This window comes from Pogona vitticeps, chromosome 1, assembly GCF_051106095.1.
Source record: "Pogona vitticeps strain Pit_001003342236 chromosome 1, PviZW2.1, whole genome shotgun sequence".
NCBI classification, from domain to species: Eukaryota; Metazoa; Chordata; class Lepidosauria; order Squamata; family Agamidae; genus Pogona; species Pogona vitticeps.
This window is the reverse complement of record NC_135783.1, coordinates 76,382,380-76,405,198: the sequence shown is the minus strand read 5'-3', so window position 1 is coordinate 76,405,198 and position 22,819 is coordinate 76,382,380. Positions and strand designations below refer to the sequence as shown.

Here is a 22,819-nt window from a genome sequence, read left to right as displayed (position 1 = left end):
AAAAACTGCCACTGAAATAAGTGAGTACAAAAACTCTGTGAACCTTCAAGCAGTATCAAATGCTTCAGTAAGAATCCCACTTCCAGTAATATGTTGACTTCTGTTTTGATGTGCTGATTTTCATTGTTCTTGCTGCCTTTGTGTCTGATGGCCTCAGTCTTCTGCATATTCTCATATTATTACCATACTCTGTTTCTCAAATATTTGGATTCTCCTGCCGCCATTGAGCATAGACAAGATTCACCTACCATGCTTTTTCCCAGCTTCCCTTCGACAAAGCCTCACAGTCTTTTACATATGTAAAATGTACCATGCATTCACAAGTATTAGTTAGGTCTCTGTTTGTATTTTGCTACCTTTTTCATTGGAATGATTCTCTGGACTAAACTTGTATAGTGGAACCTGTGCAGTTGTGCTCGGCATATGTTGGGGAGGTCACTCTCCAAGCTCCCATTTGCCTAAAAGGGGGGTGGTGGTGGTATGGATGAATGAGAGTATATCTGATCAGTAGAATTCCAAGCTGTGTGCAGTTTATGTCAGGAAAATTTTCTGCTCCTATGTTGGCTGCATCTAAGCTATTCCCATATATTGCTAATTCGGGTTGTACGAGCAGCCAGAAACATGTCAAAACATATTAAATGAGCACAGAGTGCAGATTTTGTGTGCACCCAATCTGTTTTTACATTGCCATACTTTTTATTTACTGTAATAACAAATCACTAAAAATCTCCATCCCATGTTTATTCTCAGGACTTTCAGAAGGTACAGAGGCAATAACGAGTATTGGAAGGAACACTTCTGATGAACTTACCTCTACATCAGTAGGCTGTCAAGAGTTTATCTTGATGGGCTTTTCATGCTGCCAAAAGTAAACCTTATTCAAATCAGTGGAATTCCTTTGCAAATAAACATAGCTGGGGAACAGAACTGTCAAAAAGGATTTTTAAAATGTAGGTTAGTATACTTAGGGATATGAAACTTACAGTTTCTAGTGAGAAACTGAAGAAAAAGATCCTCACAGTAAGAGATTGCTTGGGTTTTTAAAAAGATGTTTCATAGTCATTTTTCCTCAGGAAAAAAAAAACACCAATGTGCACAGAATTATTACAATACCTGTGCAAAATGCAACCTTTTTAAACAATTGATTCCCAGAAAGGGCCTTGAGCAGCCACAGAACAAAACAAAACATAAAAGGGGGGGAAAAATCTCAGCTCTCATTTTCACAGGAAGCTGAGATTCTCACTGGTACAGGGAGAAGTACTTGTGTGAACTGCTGCTATAGCAAGCTTGGAAAATCACTGAGGATGAGAAATTATTTGGCTGTGGGCAAAACAGGAGGAGAAAATTTTCCTTCGCATCCCTAATGATATTGTTGCAAGTTCTCTCACTTTTCATAGTGCAGTTAACATCCTAGAATTAAAGCAGAGTTATCTTGAGCAACCTAAATCCTTTCCCATGCCATACAGTAGGGTGGGCAAAATGCACCTCTCTAGCTGTTACTGGACAGCAGCTTCCAACATTCCTATCCGTTGGCTCTTCTGGCAAGGGCTGATGTTAGGTGCCATTTAACAACACCTGGGAAATCTCTGTTTGGCCCTCCTTGTCTTAAAAAAACACACAACAGAGACACCCTGTGGCAATTATATAAAGTGCAGAAGTGAGAAGGTATAATTGAACATGATAGTGGTTGTTTAAATGGCCTAAAGGCTTCTAGAAAGAAGAGGGAAATCAATTTTTGTGGTGGGCACAAGATGCAGCAAATAAACTTCAAATGTTAGGGAGAGGTTCCTCAAAGAAGGTTATTTAGGTTATGGAGCAACTCAACTGGAGCAACATTGGCATCTCTTCCACTTGAGGTTTCCCAAATTATTGCATTAATAAATAAATCGCAATGGATGGGGGATTTAGTATGACTTGATTTAAATAATTGTGTTGATATCCATCAGTTATATACATAAGCAAATTGTATACCTCCTTTTTTCTGCCATTTAAATTTTAACATGGAACAAAGAAAGGATGGTATATGTTGGGATTTATGGGCAACATCCTGTTGTGTAAATATACCATGTTTCCCTGAAAATAAGACAGGGTCTTATATTAATTTTTGCTCCAAGAATGCATTAGGGCTTATTTTCAAGGGATGTTTTAAATTTTTTATGTACAACAATCTACATTTATTCAAATACAGTCATGCCATCTTCTTCTGGCTGCTGCACAGTGGTGGAGGGTGGGGTTTCACTTAACTGGGGCTTATTTTTTTAGGTAGGGCTTATATTAGAAGCATCCTGAAAATTCATACTAGGGCTTATTTTCAGGCTAGGGCTTATTTTGGGGGAAACAGAGTATGCAGGCATAACCTAGATCAGGTGCTGGAAATATTTTATTTAAACACATGGAAAGCTTTCTACCTACCCACCACTTTCAGGTTTCAAGTGTTCCTTTTTGACCTAGAGAAGCTTTGGGGGGGGGGGCGTTTAGATGAGGGATGGGAGCATTATCAGTAAAACATCTCTGCTGGATCATCAGTCCCAATAATCCTGGTAGTGATCTAGGAGTGAGAGTTTACTATTAAAATCCTTTCCCTGCATCATGAGGCTCCTACAGGTTTCCCCAGGGCAAAAGAGAGCCCTGAGGAGCCTTAGAATCTGCACAAGTGGTGATAGGAAGCTTTCCATTATTTTAAATTAAATATTCCCAGCATCCAGTCCTGGTCACACTAGCACAGTTTTACACCAACACCTTTTATGATTGAATTGTCTGGTGTGTTGGAGAGGGAAAGCAGAATAAAATCTTGAGCAATATCTGGAAATCTGAGGTGGATAGTACTTGGAAATATACCTTTAACATTTTAATGATAGAAAATGAATAGTGATGACTTTTATTTAGAATCTAGGATGTGACAGCTCATGATTTTGGATTGTATCTGTCAAAACATTCACATTTATTGGGAATTATCTGATCCTGTGAGAAATCATTGAAATGCAAACATAATTCTGCACATCCCAAAGATTCCTTATGCTGGCAGTTCCCAACCCACTCCTATTATCAAATGTTTTTGCTGGAGTTGTAATACTAGCTAGGGAGACATATTGCTGTAATCAAAACCAACATCTCTTATATTGTTTATTCCCAGTAATATGTAGTAAAGGCAGTGGGGGGTGGTGGTTTCCCACTGAATTTCTCTGCCACCCCTCTGCTTCACTGGTGGAGAGAAGTAGGGAACTCAGAGCATATGACATACTGTCATGTGGTTTACTAAGATACAGGGAAAGAGCAGGAAGTATGGCCAAGCATCTGGTTTGGATTACTGACATGAATTTTTATTTTATCTCACTTCATTTTAAATATATATATATATATATTGCGTCCCACTGCTCCACCTACAGCAGCGGAAACTGACAGGGAAAAACTTGGCATGATTTACAAACAACAGTAATATTTACATTTAAGAATGTTTGCTATTCCTCCATTGTAGCTGTTTCTGAGAGGAGCCAATATTGCTGAACAGGTCTAAGGAATTCTCTAGAACAGAACTTTTTGATGTTAATTGCTGCCTCTGTGTGCCCAGTATAAATGTAAATAAACCTTTCTTTGTTTTATTCACAGTTCTAATGGCAAGTCTGTGTCATGGTCTGAACCAGGTGGAAAACAAACTCCCAAGGGACAACATGTGTGGCACAGACTCTCAGTGCATGTGACAAGGAAGGAGCCAGGATGCAACCAGACCGCAGTGATCAAGCCCCTAACTAAAAGCTATCCAGGCCAAAGCAAGAGCCTGACTCTTTCAGACATCAGCAGTAAGACTTTGTACAACGTGGTGGAGGAACAAGAGCGTGAGGCCGGGCACTTCAGCCAACTGAACAGCCCTCCCACAGTGGTGCAGAGGCAAGAGATGGAGTCGCCTCCCTTGCAGGCAACAGCAGAGGAAACCCAGCTGTTCTTGTCCGAACCGAGTCCCAAAACTTCACCACTACCACTGCCGCCACCAACACAGAGGTCCATTATGGAGCAACTGCATGGTGTGGTCAACAAATTTGCCACAAGCATTCCAGACTTCAATTCTACGCTTCCCACACCTGGCACAGGGAACGGAGTGAGGCCGATTTATCATCCACCATTGATGCAGCAGCAGGTGCTGCCACTAACAATGGGCACTTTCAGCAAAGAACCAGTTTCACCCCCAGCTGAGGAAGAGGAGGAGGTGGGGGAGGAAGAAGAAGAAAAGGAAAAACTCATCCAAGAGTATGTATATGAAAGGCCAGGGAACCTAGAGGAGGAAGAGGAGGAAGAGGAGCGGGCAACCAGCAAACTGACTTTAGAGGAATCACCAGCGCTGACGCCCCCGTCTCCTTTCCGAGATTCAGTCGCTTCAGGCAGTTCTGTGCCCAGTTCCCCTGTCTCGGAATCAGTGCTTTGCACGCCTCCCAACGAAATCTATGCCTCTGTTGTCCTGAGGGATTATAAGCAAACCTCATCCACCCTGTAGAACAGAGGTTGCTGTGATGAAAATAAAGTGGACCACATCTCCTCTGTCATCTTTTAACAGGATGGGGAGAACCAGCACAATCCATGTGAGGGCAAGCGGTGGGGAGCAAATGTGGTGTGCAAAAAGACGGGGCAAAAATGTATATCCTGCACTAAATTCATTAGAGGGCTCCAGTTCTTTATCTGTTGTGAGGTTTTTTTCTTTTCAAAAAAAGAGAGAGGAAAGTATTGTATTGTATTTAAAGCATTGTATTTTGAGAAGACTGTAGGAAGTCTAACAAAGCACAAATCCCATATACAACTTCTATAGCAAAAAGAAAAAATTAAGTTAGTAAGTACACAATGTTCACACATACCGTCACACGCTCTCTTGGTGACACTTGAATATGACTCAATGTAACACAACCACAGGGAAGACATTAACACATTTCATAGCTGTGGATCGCCATTGAATGCAGCAGATTCTATGCAGCAACATTCACACAGGAATGGAGGCAAGCGGGGGGACTTCTCTGTACACCTAGGTCTATCTTAGGTTATGCTTTTTTAGATGGAAGCAACTAGTTGCCATCTGACAGACGTGCTGGAGAAGCAAAAGTAGCATGTGAACAAATAGTTTATACAGAAATGTTAGAATATCAACCTAGATTCTCCCTTCCCTTGTGCTGATTTTCCAAAGGGCCAGAATAAACATGGCAAAGAAACAATAGGTTTTGCTGATACCAACAAAAGCAACAGTCCCTGTAGTACTGAACTTTAGATTTACCATTTGTAGACGTTTGAGAGCCAGGTGACTATACTGTTAACACAACTTTCCCTGTAGAAAAACAATATTAACCAACGTTCATAATCTGATGCATCTGCCATGTGGTTATATTGTTTGTTTGTGTTACTATGAAAACAACTGCATAAAAATTATATATTTTGAGCATCGATTACTACTTCAAAGCAAAAAGCAATTCTTAATCGTGGCTCATTAGATTCATGGTAGAGACAAGAGAGTGAGTGTATGTTTGTGTCTTTGTGTGTGTGTGCGTGTGTGTGTATGTGCGTGTGTGTATGTGTGTACCTGTATATAACATGTGATGTGTAACATCTAATAACTGCCACTTGATGATTGTTCTACAAGTATATTATTGATATTTTTATGTTTCAATCATATTTTATATTACATTATTTAAACATATACTATTAGATCTTTGGAGATTTGTACGCTGTGCTGAAATACTTTTAATAAGCTAAGCCTTCCCTTATAATAGGGTGCTTGATTTTGCTGATCTTGCCATGTGGAATTACGTCGTTCAGAATAATCAGTGATCCAATAATTTGTTATTTCATGTATTTTACGCAAATGTGGTTAATAAAAGATGCATTTATTTTGGAAATTTTGCACAAGCCAGTATTAAAACTGTAATAGCAAAGTTGGAAAATGTATCTAAACCATCTCTAGTCATTTCAGGTAATGTATTTTTTTTAATTGCAAAGAACTTCCTTGAATATTTTATATGTAGCCTAACTATGCCCACTGTTGTTCTTGATTATTATTATTATTATTATTATTATTATTATTATTATTATTATTATTATTATTATTATTATTATTATTATTATTATTATTATTATTATTATTATTATTATTATTTTAAAGTTATGTTCTGCCCTTCCTCATAAGAGCTCTAGGCAGCTAGTAATTCTCATTTCAAAAAACAAAGTTTTAACCATGTTAGTTACATGCCATCAAGTCAGAACCAACTTATAGTAATCATAACAGGGTTTTCAAAGTAAATGAAATATTTAAGGAGAGATTTTTTTCCCCAGTTCCACACTCCTAGTCCATCGCTCCATCTCTATATCACACTGGGTGTCTGTAAAACCACATTACAAATATCCAAAATCAGAAGTTTCAAATTATAAATATATAAAGTCAAAAATCTAAAACTACACATTTAACACACTTAAAATTAGACATCTGGAATGACAAATTTTAAAAGTCTTTTTAAAATGTAGCAAGAACAGTACATTTAGCATTCCAAGACATTCTTATGAATGCTTTCTTATATAAATATAAACTTATAAAATTGGTGGTTCCAAATCTCTCTCTCTCTCTCTCTCTCTCTCTCTCTCTCTCTCTCTCTCATTATTTCTTTATTACTGGTACCTGAAGGGCAAAAGCTGTCATTCTTATTTCTTCTGAAATTTCATGATGTTGCCCTTCTTCCAAATATCTGTTCAGTAACTTCCATTATTACCAGGCTTAGAAGAATCTTTTAAATGTTATACTCCTTTTCTACCTTTTGCCTTCATTTTGAGAATATCTGATGTGAAACTGAACTCCAAACACTTGGAGGCTGGGTACTTAAAAGTGAACCTGGGAATAAGCATCATTGAACACAGTAGCACTCACATAGGTTCAACATACAAAACACAGCGAGTGTTTAATAAAATACTCCTGCCAGAAGTGGTTAATATTTAGGTTTTTTATAATAAAATAATGAAAACAACCTTGTAAAGTGCTACCATTCAACATGAAGCAAGAAGGCAATAAAGTGAACTATCCAGCCTATCTTTAATTATAGCCCTTATTTTTGGATTTCCAATATATTAGGGCTTTTTACTGGTCCCTACTATCCGTGTCCAAACAGGAACATATGAACTGGGATCCAATTAGACCTTTTTGGATATTCTGATCCAATCCATGTTCCTGTTTTTGCTGTCCTAGGTGTGTTTTTGAATATCATGAGTGGCAACATTCTCTTGAATGGGAAAGAGAAAAAAGGTCATGTTAAATTCTGCGATTTTGTAACAGTGGATTTTGTTTTCTTTGTCATACATTATGAATGTTGACAGTGGGATAGAGGCACCACTACATCAACAAGAAAGTCAAAGAGGGGGAGAGAAAGACAGACTTTAATGTTCTAAAAGGATAACCTAACGACTCAAAACCCACAGAAAAATGCAGACATTCACACACCAATACACCCCTGCTCAGTATAACTAACAGAAGAAACAAAATTCAATAATGCAGTGAGGGCCCAGTTATTAAGCGAGTGCTTCAGAAGGTGCTACTTTCTCTCACTTTGGCCTACAGCTAAGCCAAATGCTGTGAAAAGTGACTGCAAGAGAATGTACTGCCTGGTGACTTCATTCAGAGACCGTCTCCAGGGCCTCAATGATTTGACCAGTGGATCAGCATGCAAGAGATGTCCTTGGACTTCACTGGGAGAAAAGCTTTAAGTGGCCTTCTCTATTGCCATCGCCTCAGGCCATCTTAGCATCTTCTTTACAAAGCATTGATTGTGTTTCCTTCACTTTTTCCACATGTAGTCATGTCTTCCCTTTAAAAATAAAAATTGCAAACCCAACCTTGAATTTAACCAGCACCATCCATGACAGTGGCACTCCACACCAGGCCACGCTAGGCTGTCTCTTCCAGCCCACGGCCACCACAGAGTCACACAAAGAGCCTCAATTGTGTAAATGTTTCAGCATTCAGCTGAACCCAGTACACAGCCATGCTCTATATTAAACTTTAAAAAACAGTAACAACTTTTGACAGCTTCATTAGCCCCTCATTTACTTGTCATAACAAGGGCAATCTGTCAATTACCCTGCTACTCCAGCAGATGATATCATTTCTCCTGCTTTCAGCAAATTCATCAAATCCATCATGCCCACAGACATAATATGGAGGGTATGCAGGGTCCTATAACTGTGATTAGACCACAGAGCCAATTCCTAAGGTACATTGGCACAAAACCATTGGGCTTTTGAAGGTCAAAACTTGAATACTGGAAGAATGTCAGGATTCGAAAGCAGGGAAGTAATAACTCTGTGGCATCCCAGCCTTATGAAGCATAGACTGTCATATTCTACATCACTGAAGCTTTTCAGCTGTCATTTTGCTCCATGAAAAGGAACAAGGCTGTTATTGAAACACCTTGTTCCTGCTTGCTTGCTTTTTATTTATTTATTTATTTATTTATTTATTTATTTATTTATTTATTTATTTATTTATTTATTTATTTATTTATTTATTTATTTATTTATTTATGTCAGAGTGTTGCACAATTAAAATTATGGACATATATAACCTGTAAATAAAATTGGAACAAATGGAATATTAAAATTGTTAGACTATTTTTGACCAGAAGCAGGCTAATTCAATAGTGTTATCTCAGTGGTTTACTATATCTTCTTTTATACACGTAGTGAGGAATAAATTGCGTACATCTAAATACTGCATTGATTGAATTTCTTCATATTCAAGAACATTTGTCCTGTACCCAAGTTGGGCCATTTTACTTGATTATCCTTTGATCTTCCTACTTCACTTCAAAGTCTATTAAGTGACTTCCAGGTGATCCCGTCAGATTCTTGTCCTGGTGTGAGACACTCTTTGGCATTCATCCATTTGGCAGGGCGGGCTGCTTTTGTTCTCCACAGGTTTAGCCTCTTTGGGTTTAATATTTAGAACCTGACAGGTGTGCAGAAAACTTTTCATTGATTTTAGCCATCATCTAGAGCAGTGGTTCCCAAACTGTTTCTGCGCGTGGCTCCCTTGATCCATCCCAGAACCTCCCCTCTGCCTCTGCCTCTTTTCCTCCTGTGCAGGAGGGCATCCGGGAACAGGGGCACAGCTCTCCTCAGGTGTCTACACCTGGGCATAGGCAGACATTAGGCACGATCCCCGATGCCATGCAGGGAGATCTGCTAGCCAAGGAGAGGGAGATGGGAGAGGGTGAGGAAGTTTAGGGTGAAAAATGCGAGGGGGGCTGCAGCACACAATTTAGGAACCACTGATCTAGGGGTTTGGTGTCCATGAAGTGGATGGGTTTGGTGTTTGTATGACCTTATTTCATTCATTATTTGCCACACCCCTCAACATACTTGCAGAATTTAATAAGCACTCATTTTACATTAGTACATAAGGTTGGATTCAAGCAAACAAGCTGGCCCAGCAGAAGGGAAAATCCCTTCCCCCCCTTCAGCAACCTCTCCAGCCCTCTGCAAATGCTACACAGAGGGCCAGGGGAGTATGGCTGCCACCTGAGGCAGCAGACTTCAAATGTCTTGAAAGGGCACCAAATTGTTAATTACTTAGGTTTATTGTCAGCAGTGAGTCACCTTGCAAATTTTTCTGACCAAATAAGTTGATGGCAAAATAATATGGCTGGCTTTGCGTATTATACATCTTGACATGAGCGGGAGTGGGGTGCTCTCTGCCTCAGGCACCAGAATGCCTTGGGCAGCCCTGATCACAGCTCAAATGTTTATGAACTAGTAGAAGTTGTGGGGGGGGGGGAAGCAGCAGTGGGAGCTGGAGAAGACAGCTGTTGGGACTGAAATCATTTTTGAAGCCAGGGAGAAAGGAAATATTTTAAGGAAGGTTAAAGAACACAAATGTTAGACTTTACTTAACTACTTGAGCTGAAGTCTTTGGAAGCAGATCTTAACAACCTCTCAAAGGATATTTTTATATCAATGCATAAGTAAAATGATACTTGGCAAGTATCAGTCTGCAAATCCATCAAGGAAAAGAAGCAGTCAACCTGCAGCAAGCCTCTCTTAATGAGGTATTTAACAGATACTTTAAAAAAGCAACACCCCAAATGGCATTTTGGCAAGGGATCTATGTTATTATTACATCAACACATTCTGGAGCAGAGCCCAGAGACTTTGAGAACCTAGCTACTTTCAGAAATGAGATATTAAAAACTGCTCTCCCTGAAAAGCAAGCAAGGGAGCTAACCAACAGCAGTGGGTCTAATAGAAAGAATTGCCTTACCCAGAGCATGCCTTATCCATTGTCTGGATGGAAGAACTAACAGGTGCCCACACAAGCCAACCTGCAGTACTAAAGAGATACTGAAAACATCATAGAGTTTTTGAGATATGTAATTGTTATGATTTTAAATTGTAATTTGTTATATATGTTGTTACCCACCCAGAGTAATCCATATGACTAGATGGGCGAGCTATAAATAAATAAATAAACAAACAAACAAACAAGGTATTTGAGGAGCGTTCACCTTTATCATCCCTCAATGAGTTCATATGGCTAAGTGGAGATTTGAACTCAAGTCTCCTAGGTTCTACTCCAGTCTTTTATCCACTACACCATACTGGCTCTCTGGGGCCTTGCATATGGGAGGGAGGCAAAACCAAGCTCATGCTTTTTAAAGTGCTTTAGTTTTTCAGGGTATGAGAAATAACAAACTTGTGTTTACTAAAATGTACTGTTTTTTCGAAGTACCATTTAGTTAAAAATAAAAATGTTATAACCATACAAGCTGTATAACTATGAAATATATTAATTATATTGTTATTCCTGCACATAACGGTCCATAATGGGAGGATAACAGATGCTCCCAAATTTTCTGAAATGGTACCTTGAAAAAGATGAAATGCAGAAGGTTCCACAAACCTATTATTAGGTGTACTCAGTATTGTGGCTACCTTGCCTCCTAGAACAGATAAGGCATGAAAAATCAAACCAAGTTTATTTGCAGAGCAGAAGTAGCAGACCAGATCACTTATATGGTCTCCCTTCCCTTTGCTGTCTGCTTACGTTTTAGAACTTTGCCCACCAGCAATTGCAGTCTGTTCTCCACAAGCCACAGGGAACGTACCAAGCATCAGCAAAATTAAAAACAATTATTAGAATGCATTTCATCTCTGTCTACAGAGACACAGTCAGAAATTAAGGGATAAGAAGGCAGATGCTTGGAAATCCTGCTGTTGTTTAGGCTGCAATCCCCAGAATCCAGAAGCCATCACATATTTTGTTTCTTTTACAGGCTCTACGTTCTGTGTTATTCCGAGAATCGTGGGCCAAAAATATAAATTTTCTCATAACTGATTGAGGCAAAGTGAGTTTTGGCCTTTCTTCCAAACACTGAAGCATATGCTAGTGGGTTACCAGGCCAGTAGCCTCCCATTAACTGGAGATTCAGGGGCCAAAACATGAGACTGGGGGTGAGTCCTTGTGATGTCATAGAGGAATGGCAGGCAGGGGCTGGGAAGGAAGAAAACACAACATAGAGATGCAAATACCTTTGTACTGAGCCTGTGAATTCTGCTTTCAGTGGGAACAAGTGGAAATAAGTACCTAGGTTTTAAATTTACCTCACACAGAAATCAAAATGTCTTCCAGTGACATATATAATGAGGTTTGTCTCCCTGCTTAGAGATCTAGAGAAATGTAGCAATTCCCTGAGATTTCAGTCAACACCCTGAGATCTGGCCTGCCTGTGCAAGTGACTCAACAAGGTACTGGGTCACATGCCATATAGAATTTCCCTTTCAGTTCCTCTAATCCTGGTAAAATGGCATGCTTACTGGGCCTTCTTCTGTAACACTGTAACTATCAGAAAAGACCTTGGAAATGATTCTAATCCTGTGATGCCCAAAATGGCCCATCCAAGACTTACTGGTCCTAAAAAGTTTGTTTGCCTATTTTATACCTTCCTCAAGCAGCCTCATGTGACAGTCATATCTCAGCTGAAAGATGCCAGCTGGGGACAGAAATGTGTTGAGAGAGAAAAGCTCTGGGTAAGAGGTCTTGTCTATCTTTACATAAACCTCAAGCTCCTATCTCAGCTCTCTGCTTCCCATTGCCCGGGGTATTGCTGTTGGTGTGGAATCTATCAGTTCATGCATCCAAAATATCTCCAGTGACATCTATACTTTCCCAAGAGGTGGTGGGCTTTTGTTACTAGGGCACAGAGAGTTAAAAAAAAAAAAAAAGCAACTGAACAGATTTGCTGGTTTGAAGGCAATAATGTTTGGAGCATGATGGACATTCCGGATATTGTAACTGCCCATATAAGCTTCTCACCCACCCCTCCACCTTCCCAGCTGAGCATCAAATGATTAGCAGGATTCACAGATCACCGGATGAATTAAATGAATGAAGCAACATAGAAAAGAGAGAAGACTTATATTTTATTTACATGGAATAGTAATTTGTTTTTCTTTCTTGTCTGTTAAGTAAGTAAGACCTTGGTGGTTTATTTTCCTTGTGTGTGCCAATGTGTGTATTGTTTTCTTTAAAGCTTCTGCAACTGAAGCAGAATGTGAAAAGTAAAGCAACCAGATAATTGGACTCTGACTCATTCACCTTGTGTCAAGAATGAGTTGCTTCTCCCAGCTGGTTTCACTGCCCCACCCTACTTACATTTGGTGGGCTGCAGACTACAGAAAGTTGCACTATCTAAAGGCTACAACTACAATCCGTCCCAATCTCTTTCAGTGCATTTCTGCTTGGAAGAATTCTCAGAGTCCCAACAGTCATTTGCACAAATACAGTGGTACCTCGCAAGGTAATTACCCCACAAAATGACGTATCCGCATGACGATGAGGTTTTGCGATCACCATTGTGCTTCGCAAAACAGTGTTTCCTATGGGCGATTTTCACTATACGATGTTTCGGTCTGTGCTTCGCAAGACTTTTTTTCCCCCCCAGGATTGATGCTTCGCAAGACGACGATTTTAACAACTGATCGGCGGCTTCGCAAAATGGCTTCCCTATGGGCAATCTTCGCAAAACAGGTGTTTTTTGGGACCGATGCTTCGCAAGACAGTGATTTAAAATGGCTTCCCTATGGGCGATCTTCACACAACAATGACTATTTTCCCCATTGGAACACATTAAATGGATTCCAATGCATTCCAATGGGGAAACGCTTTTCTCAAGACAATGTTTTAGCTAAACAGCAATTTTAATGGAACGGATTAACATCATCTTGTGGGGCACCACTGTAGCTTTTTAAACCCTTTTCACCTTTTGTTGTTTCAGAAATATGTTCTAAATCACAGGTGTGGCCCAATACAGTGGTGCCTCGATTTATGAACTTAATCTATCCCAGAAGATTTCGTAAGTGGAAATACTCGTAAGTCAAAGTACCATTTCCCATTGAAATGCATGGGAACGCGATTAATCCGTTCCAGCATTTTTTAAAAAACAAAATAATATAATATGAAATAAAAACAGAACAGTTTTTAAAAAGCAAAAAGCAGCACCTCACCCGCTGCCTCTGCCGCTGCTGCCGGGAGGTAAGCCACCGGACCATACTGAACGGGCTCTGCCTCCAGGCGTTGGGTTCATCCCCACTGCCTCCGCCTCTGCCGCTGCAGGAGGCAAGCCTCCCCTGGCAGCGGAGGCAGTGGGGACCGACCCAGTGCCGGGAGGCAGAGCCCAGCCGGCATGGTCCGGCGGCTTGCCTCCCAGCAGTGGCAGAGGCGACAGTTTGAATTTCCGTCTTTTCCCCCTTCCTTTTTTCCATTCATAAGTGGAAACTCTGTTTGCAAGTCGAAGCAAAATTTTGCGACCGGAGCTGTCCGTAAGTCAAAATCTTCGTACATAGGGACATTCGTACTGTAAGTCGAGGCACCACTGTATGTTCCATCATGGTCAGCCACTATTTTCCAGAAAACAAACCTAATCTCTACATTATATATATATATATTTATTTAAAATATTTTTATCCCACCTTTCTCCAGAAAAAGGGCACAAGGCAGCTTGCGACAATTAAAAGACAGTATTTAAGCTAACAGCGAGTATACAATACTAAAAAGATCAAATGAATATAATACTAAAAAAACATAAACTACACCAAATCACATTCAATGCAGTAAGGTACCACAATCCATTAAAAAAAAACCCACTCAGGCATCTAATCACTCAGGGAAATCTTGCCTGAAGAGGAAAGACAGCAAATGTGGAACCAGCCTGGCTTCCTATGGGAGGGATTTTCAGAGTCTGGAAGTAGCAGTAAAGAAGGCCTTCTGTGAAGGCCGCGGGTCTGAGAGGAAGGTCTCTCCTGATTATCTTAATACTTGAGCTTGTAAACAAATCCAACTTTTAACAGTAACATAAAATGATGGAGGATGGAGCGATAGATATTATCTCAGATAATAATAATTTAAAATGTACATTTGCTGCACTGTTAAACGTATTGTTTAAGATTTTAAAAAAATCTTTCATTACTCTTCAGGAGAGAACTATGATTATGGGAGATATTGTGCCGTATGTTTGTCTGTTACCCTGTCAGTACTTATTGTTCCTTTCAGAATTGTTTAAGAAAAGGAAGTTATTCACAATTTGACAGTATAAATGGTATTATTTTGTGCTTTTGTTGCCATCACAATTAATCAAGTAAGTCAGACTGACAGATTCTGTGTCCATCATGGTTCCTCTTAATAGCTGTGTAACAAGATAGGATATTGTCTTGCAAGGAAATGCAAGGTTGGTCCTTTTTTTCTCCACGCAGAAAATTTCCCAAAAGGCTTCTTTTTTTCTGGGCCTGAGTTTGTAAAATTAGCAAATCACAAGAGAGAGAGGCGGAGGATATAATACTTCATGGAAAATATAATTGCAAGATATGGTATTCACTCCAAAACAAACTGGCATTCGGTGAAAGACTATTATTATATCAGGCTCTGAAGAAATTACTTTCAAGAACCTGTCTGGGCAGTACATTCTCAGAAATGATTGCAACCATGAGCACCAATCCACCCAGTTGAAAAACAGAATGTCCAGTCAGAAACATTGGGAGGAAAAACACACATATACCCTGTTTCCCCGAAAATAAGACCTAACCTGAAAATAAGCCCTATTATGATTTTTCAGGATGATCGTAATATAAGCCCTATCCCCCAAATAAGCCCTAGTTAAGTTAAACCCCGCTCTCCACCATTGTGCAGTAACCAGAAGAAGATGACATGACTGTAAAATGAAATAAGCCCAAATGCATTTTTGAGCAAAAACTAAGATAAGACCCTGTCTTATTTCCAGGGAAACACAGCACGTCATAGAAAAAGGTGGACACATCCATCCACAACTTCAGAGGAACCAGATCCATCAAACAACTTGACAAATCCACTTTCTATGGGGGCGGGATATGAAAAAATAAACACAGCAGACCTACCTCTAGAATGTCCCAAAGCTTTGAAGATTTCACCTTTAAAGAGGTGTAGCCAAGATAATGCAGCTAATGGCAGGACTTTTTGGAGGTTGCTAATTCATGGGATTGCCCTAAATGGGAAGCAACTTGACAGAACATAACAATAACAACATCTAAAGATCATATCCTTTAGAGCAGGCTTGTCCAACCCGCGGCCCGAGGGCCGCATACAGCCCAGGTCAGCTCGTAATGTGGCCCAATGCAATTTTTTATTTTTAAAGAAATTCCAAAGTTTCAAGTTACACTGCCAGCGCTTCTGGCCAGAATGTGGCCGGGGCATGTCAAAACAATAGAGGGGGTGAGAGGGAAGGAAGGAAGGAGTGGGAGGGGAGGGGACAGGGGGGCTGCATGACTGCATTGCGCCGTCTCCGTCAATAGGTGGACCCCATAAAGGCATCAGAGTCGAAGCTGGCAGCCTCTGCTGTCTGAGATCGCAGCTGCCAGTAAGCGCACTTGGAGCGGGGCTGCGGAGGATGGCTAGGGTTGCCTCCCCATGCGGCCCATACCAAATGTATGTGCGGCCCAAACCAAATTTTCATCTTTTAATGTGGCCCAGGGAAGGTGAAAGGTTGGACACCCCTGCTTTAGAGGATGTTTCACTCCCCCAGGGGTCCTACAGAGATATGTAGAGCCACAGGGAAAGAAAAGATCAGAAGGAAAGGATGGGAGGAAGTGAGAACTGGTAATATCTATAGACTATTGACAGAAGAGGCAGATCAGTTAGGAAGGTTAAAAATAATATGGGAGGCAGATTTAGGAAAAATAGATAAAGAAGATGAGAAGATGAGAAAAATAGATGAGAAGAGAAGACTCCCTGGAAAAGACACTGATGTTGGGAAAGTGTGATAGCAAGAGGAGAAGGGGACGACAGAGGATGAGATGGTTGGACAGTGTCATCGAAGCGACCAACATGAATTTGACCAAACTCCGGGAGGCAGTGGAAGACAGGAGGGCCTGGCATGCTCTGGTCCATGGGGTCACGAAGAGTCGGACACGACTAAACAAACAAGATAAAGAAGAATGGAAAAATGTATGAAACAGGAGGGTTTTTCAAAACATGACAGTTAGAATGAAAAAGAATTGTTATAAAACAATATGGAGATAGTATTTAACGCTAAGAAAATTAAACAAAATACAGTAGATTCTAAATATTCCAAGATGTGCTGGAGATGCAATAATGAATTAGGAACATATCTGCACTTTTGGTGGGAATGTGAAGTAATACAAAGGGTTTGGAGGGATGTTTTTTAATAAATTAGAGAAATATTGGAAGCCAACATTGAAGCACCATCAAGAACAGCATTATTATTGTTAATAGATAATCATTACATAAATAACTCAAAGAAAGAGATGATTGTAAATATTATAACAACTGCTTGATTACTTATAGGTAGAGACTGGAAGAAGAACTGGATTTTTCAACCACATGAATGATATAATGAAATCTGGAATACTGCAATTACTGTAATGATAAACTGACATCTGAAATTAAGTGTAAAAAAGGAGTGATAAAGATTAATAAATTTAATGAGATACAGGATGACTTTATGAATGCAGGATGACTTTATGAATGTTTTTCTGTGTGTGTTCTTAACATGCTTAGAGGTTAAACAATGCTTTTTTAATTTGTATTTTCCCCCTTTTTAAAAGCTTTGATATTTTTAAAGTGCTTTTTAAGTACAACTATAGAGTACTTAATGTGACAAGGCTTTTACTTTTCACTGATGTGTTCTAGAGATGTATTCTCTGCCTTTAAATACTCCTGTATTTAAAAGATGTATTTTAACACATTATTTTTGATATTTTCTTGTACTAATGCTCCTGTATTTTTGTGACCCAAGTTTTGCCTACAACAAGTTCCAGTTAATATATTTAAGCATTTGTACCTATAGGGAAATGTTCATACCTGGTATGTATGCATGTATGCATGTATGCATGTATGTATGTATGTATGTACGTACGTATGTATGTATGTACGTACGTACATATGCCATTGAAAACATCGTTATGCGATCACTTTTGCGATCACAAAAACCTCATCACTATGCGGATTCGTCATTGAACGAATCGCTCGTTATGCAGGGCACCACTGTACATAGATATATTTTACAACAATGTTTCCTTCATCTTTTAAAAAGACCCCTTATCCCTTCCAGAAATACATTCATTCTTGATATGGCTTTTTCCCTTTTCCTTTTTTCAGTACTGCATTCATACAGTTTTTCCTTTACAAATGTCATGCATTATGTAATTTACCTATTTGTTTATGATAATATTATCTATGTTTACAAATTTTAACCACAAAAGAAAACAGCCATTCAATTGCCAAACTGTTTACATATTCATTGATCTCGTTCTGCCAGAACTGTCTCATTGTTTTGGAACACATAGTAAATAATTTTTTCATGCCACAAGTTTGAAAATACTGTAAGTTTGGGGCAATTTTCTGCATGTACACGCACACACACACGCACACACCATAGCCATGTTCATTTGTTTGTCTATCCATCCATCCATCCATCCATCCATCCATCCATCCATCCATCCATCCATCCATCCATCCATCCATCCATCCATCCATCCATCCATCCATCCATCCATCCATCCATCCTACCCAACTAGTATGAGGGGGTGCTGATTATTGAGCCTTTCCCAGAAAAAATTGAGGTAGGAAGCTATAAATTGCAGAATGTACTAGCCAATTTGTCTGTATTCAATGGTGTAAAAATCAACTACCTATGATTCTAACTTATCATTCATGTTCAGGTCCAAAGTGAACATGGCAGCACCTCCAGAAAAGTTCAATGTGGAAGAGCATAGGACCGTAATCAAGTTCCTGTTTCTCCAAAGTAGATCCATGATGAAATGTCACGAACTATGGGTGACAGTGGCCCTTCGTATGCAACAGTTAAACGCTGGGTTGTCAATTTTAAAACTGGCCATTTTGGTGTTGAAAGTGAGAAACCCAGTGGAAGGCCTATGTCTATCTCTGTGCCTGCAAATGTGAAAGCCATCCATGATCATGGAGGACCACCGAATATCAGCCAAAGGTACTGCTATATATCTGAGAATAGAGTGGTCGCGGTGACTAGATAGGCGGGGTATAAATGGAATAAATAAATAAATAAATAAATAAATAAATAAATAAATAAATAAATAAATAAATAAATAAATAAATAAATAAATAAATAAATAAATAAATAAGAATATCATGTAAGAGAGTTGGTGCCATTATCCACAATGACTTGGAAATGAGAAAGCTGGCAGCAAAATGGATCCCCAAACTTTTGACAACCAAACAAAAGAGGAAATGTGTGGAGTCATCGGTTGTTGCTTTGGAACATTTTGCAAGAAATGAGTCAGATTTCCTGGGCAAACTGGTAACTGGTGATGAGACATGGATCTACTGTTATGATCCTGAGACAAAGGAACAGTCTAAGGAATGGAGGCACAGTGGTTCCCCCAGGCCAAAGAAGTTCCAAGTGCAAAGGTTGGTGCAGAAGCAAATGGCAACAGTTTTTTGGGATCAGAAAGGAGTTCTGCTTGTGGACTACCTCCAACAGGGTTCAACCATCAATGCAAAATATTACTGTGCTTTATTGATGAAGTTGAGGCAAAACATTAAGGTAAAACATTGAGGAAAGCTCTCCAAAGGTGTCATCCTGTTGCATGACAACACCTTGTCACACACTGCAGGTGAAACAATGACAAAACTGACATCCTTAGGCTTTCAAGTGATGCCCTATCAGCCCTATTCTCCTGACCTGACTCCTTCTTATTATCTCTTCCCCAAACTCAAAAAACATGAAAAGGGACAACGATTTGGGAGTGTTCTGGAGGCAACTAATGCTGCAAATGAGTGGTTACACTAGCAGTCAGAAGAATTTTATTTGCAGGGACTTAAGAAGCTGCAGGACAGATGTCTCAAGTGCATTGACTTCCTGGGAGAATATGTAGAATAGTGTGGCAGTTACAACTTCCTAGCTCAATTTTTTCTGGGAAAGGCTCAATACTTATCAGCACCTCCTCATAACAGACAACTACTCTGGGTGGCTAACAAGGAGAAAAAAGTCATAAACAACCCTTGGGGTGGACACTTGGAGCTTCCCAATATGAGATGAACAGGTGGAATGGGTAAATGTTTTGAGGGAGTGGTGCTCAGCCAGGTAACAAGGTCCTAAACCGTTAAAGAATTTTAAAAGTTAATACCTTGAACTTGGCTTGGAAGCAAACAGGTAGCCAGAACAGACAGGCCAGGATAGGAGTAAAATGGTCATAAATAAATGTTCCAGAGACCAGCCTCACAGTGGAATTCTGCACCAGCTGCAGCTTCTGAACCACCTTCAAAGGCAGCCCTATGCAGAGATGGTTACAATAGTCTACTTTCAAGATCACAAGGATATTTTATCATTTTCTCCAACTTTAACATTCAAAGTACCAAACCTTGACAAGACAAAACCAAAAAATATTGAAAACAAAAACAAACATGCATCCCAGGATAATTCCCAAATAGACAATTAACCAAACTGATATGCCACAAAGCTCTAAACGACGTTTATGTTGAACCACAGCAGTATCTCCAAAGAATTAACTCTTCATATTCTATTTTTGTCAATAAATTACATTTTTAAATAGCAGTATGTCCAACTGTAGTCTGCGGCATCCCAGCCTCTCTCAAACTGAGATACCACAAAGAACAGCATGAAAGTAGTGTGGAATATCATCAGATCTCTTTGGTCAAAACTGACTGTTTTGTTGACCAAAACAAAGAAATATATAAACAAAAACAAAGACTGGGGTGTGCAGGATCCTAGTAACCCTCAGATAAATCCAAAAGCTCATACAACATAATGGATGGCATACTGCCTCTCCTGCTTTTGTCCCCTCAGAATGCTGGGCGCATATCCTCCGCATAGATGGAGAGACGAAGGTTTAAACACAACCAGAAGGCACACTTAATTTGGTGGTACCTGTGGCAGTATGCACTGTATCAGTTTTATAGGCCTTCTAGGTCTCCAGAGTCCACCTGGCACCTTTCTGTGGGCAGAGTCCGTCTGCGCAATGAATGAGAAAAAGATCAACATCCTTACTGAATATAATACTTGTAAATTTTCGCCCTGCATAGCAATTCAGGATTATCTTTCAGACACACACAAACATTTAAGAAAAAAGAGTGATGTCTTTGGACCATGTTGCTTTTTGTTCTTTTTCCTTTGACTATTATACACAGTTATGTTCAGGTGAATACATAAACTAATCATGTGGTAGCAGGTATTCCACTTACAGCCATATTTGTTCCCTGTTATGGCTTTGACTTAGACACACAACCCTTGTTTTCCAAGTTATCTTCTACAGATTTCAAAACTGCCAATGCTGCGGATGGCATATTCTAAGGCCTGCAATGCGTTACTGCTTAATCTCTTATAAACACAGTTGGCCAATTGCGTTTGCTAATGTTATTGCTGCAGCAACTCCAACACGGCCTGCAGTGTTCAGATGTTTAAATGCCCTCCATGGCAAACTGCCTTGTGGTAATTCCCTTTCATTTCATGAGATGTGTTTTGTTTATTAAGCAACTATCTCCTAAAGCTATTAACATTTAAAAGGTTTTTTTCAGTATCTGGAATTCCAATTTCCTTTTCTTTCCCATTATGGGTTTCATTAAACCCCGGGTATTATTGAGTCAGTAAATTTCCCTCCCTCTCTAGAAAACAATCTTTTAATAAACCTAGGACATTGCTAAATAAATGAGCCTAGAATATTTGCAAAGAGGAAAATAATAGGTATTATAACCTAGTTTTGCTGTTGCTATTGTTATGTGCCATCAAGTTGCTTGACTTACGGCAACCCTTTGAATGAGAAATCTCCAAAATGTTCTATCCTCAGCAGCCCTGCTCAGCTCTTGTAAACTGAAGCCTGTGGCTTCCTTTAGGAAGTAAGTTCATCTCATATTTGGTCTTCCTCTTTTCCTTCTGCTTTCAAATTTTCCTAGAATTCTCATCTTTTCCATAGTAATCCTGTCTTCACAAATGTGCCAAAACAGGACAGCATCAGTTTCCTTATTTTTACCTCCAGGGTAAAAATAATGAAACTGATTTCAGGGTTGATTTGATCCAGGACCCACTTGTTTGTCTCTTTATAGAGAGCATATTCTTCTTAAGACTTATTAAGACTTTGACAGATTAAGTTTCTGTGGCTTGAAATAGTTCTATTGGTATTCTGTTACCACATGTAAATTATTTCTTCCTAGTTCTTTCAGAACAGATTTCACTATTATTCAGCAATCACAACAACAAAGAGGGTTCATCATCCACTTAAATAAGGCTTTTAGAACCCTGAACCTGAAATAACTAATTTGAGTTCAAATCTCAAGGGCCAATGAACTGCACTGAAGAGTGCTGAAAGTATTGGCTGAAGAATTCGCAGAACCACTGTCCATTATTTTCTTGAAATCATGGAGGATGGATGGGTGGGTGGATGACTGGAGAAGGGCTAATGTTCTCTCTGTCTTCAAAAGGGCAAAAACGAGGGATGTGGATGCTATATAGACCAATCAGCCTGACATCAGTCCCAGGGAAAATTCTGGAGCAGATTATAAAGTGGTCACTCTCCAAGGACTTTGAAGAGAATGCAGTAATAACTAGAAGCCAACACAGATTTGTCAAGAACAAATCTTGCCAGACAATCATTTTTTGATTGGGTAACCTCCTTGGCAGAGGATGGGAATGCAGTAGACATATACATCTTGACTTCAGCAAATCTTTTGACAAAATGCCCCATGATATTCTAATTAGTAGGCTAACTAGGTGTGGGCTGGAGAGAACAACTGTCAAGCAGATACAAAGTTGGTTATAGAATTGTACTCCAAGAGTTCAATGGCTGTTTCTCAAACTGGGGGGAGCTAACAGTGGGGAATCACATGGCTCAGTCCTGAGCCTACTGCTCTCTGACATTTTTATTAAACATTTGGATGAGGACGTACAGGAAATGTCTATCAAATCTGCAGATAATACAAAATTCGGTGGAATAGCGAATACCCTGGAAGACAGAAGTAAAATTAAAAAAGATCTTGATAGATTCAAGCACCCCACTGAAAACAACATAATGAAGACATTATACAGCCTTGTTGTACTCCTTTCCCAATTTTGAAGCAATCAGTTGTTACATATCCAGTTCTAACTGTTGCTTCCTGTCAGACATATCGTCGTCATTTAGTCGTGTCCGACTCTTCGTGACCCCATGGACCAGAGCACGCCAGGCCCTCCTATCTTCCACTGCCTCCCGGATTTCTGTCAATTTCATGTTGGTTGCTTCGAAGACATATAGTTCCCCTCTATTCAGCACTGATTATACTTCATCTTGAGTACTA

At 39.6% G+C, this 22,819-nt stretch overlaps 1 protein-coding gene across 4 annotated transcripts in view; it reads left to right on the top strand.

Annotated features, from left to right (window-relative positions):
* GRM1 (glutamate metabotropic receptor 1) overlaps window positions 1–5,969 on the top strand; it is a 247,624-nt gene extending 241,655 nt beyond the window's left edge. For 3 of the 4 annotated variants that reach the window (XM_020810631.3, XM_020810718.3, XM_072995650.2), the window contains one exon: window positions 3,607–5,969. In XM_020810631.3, coding sequence (XP_020666290.3) covers window positions 3,607–4,486 — 880 coding nt within the window. In that variant the 3' untranslated portion in view covers window positions 4,487–5,969. The remainder of the gene's footprint in view (window positions 1–3,606) is intronic. The other variant, XM_078383274.1, reaches the window with a different exon arrangement.
* Window positions 5,970–22,819: the final 16,850 nt, after the last annotated feature.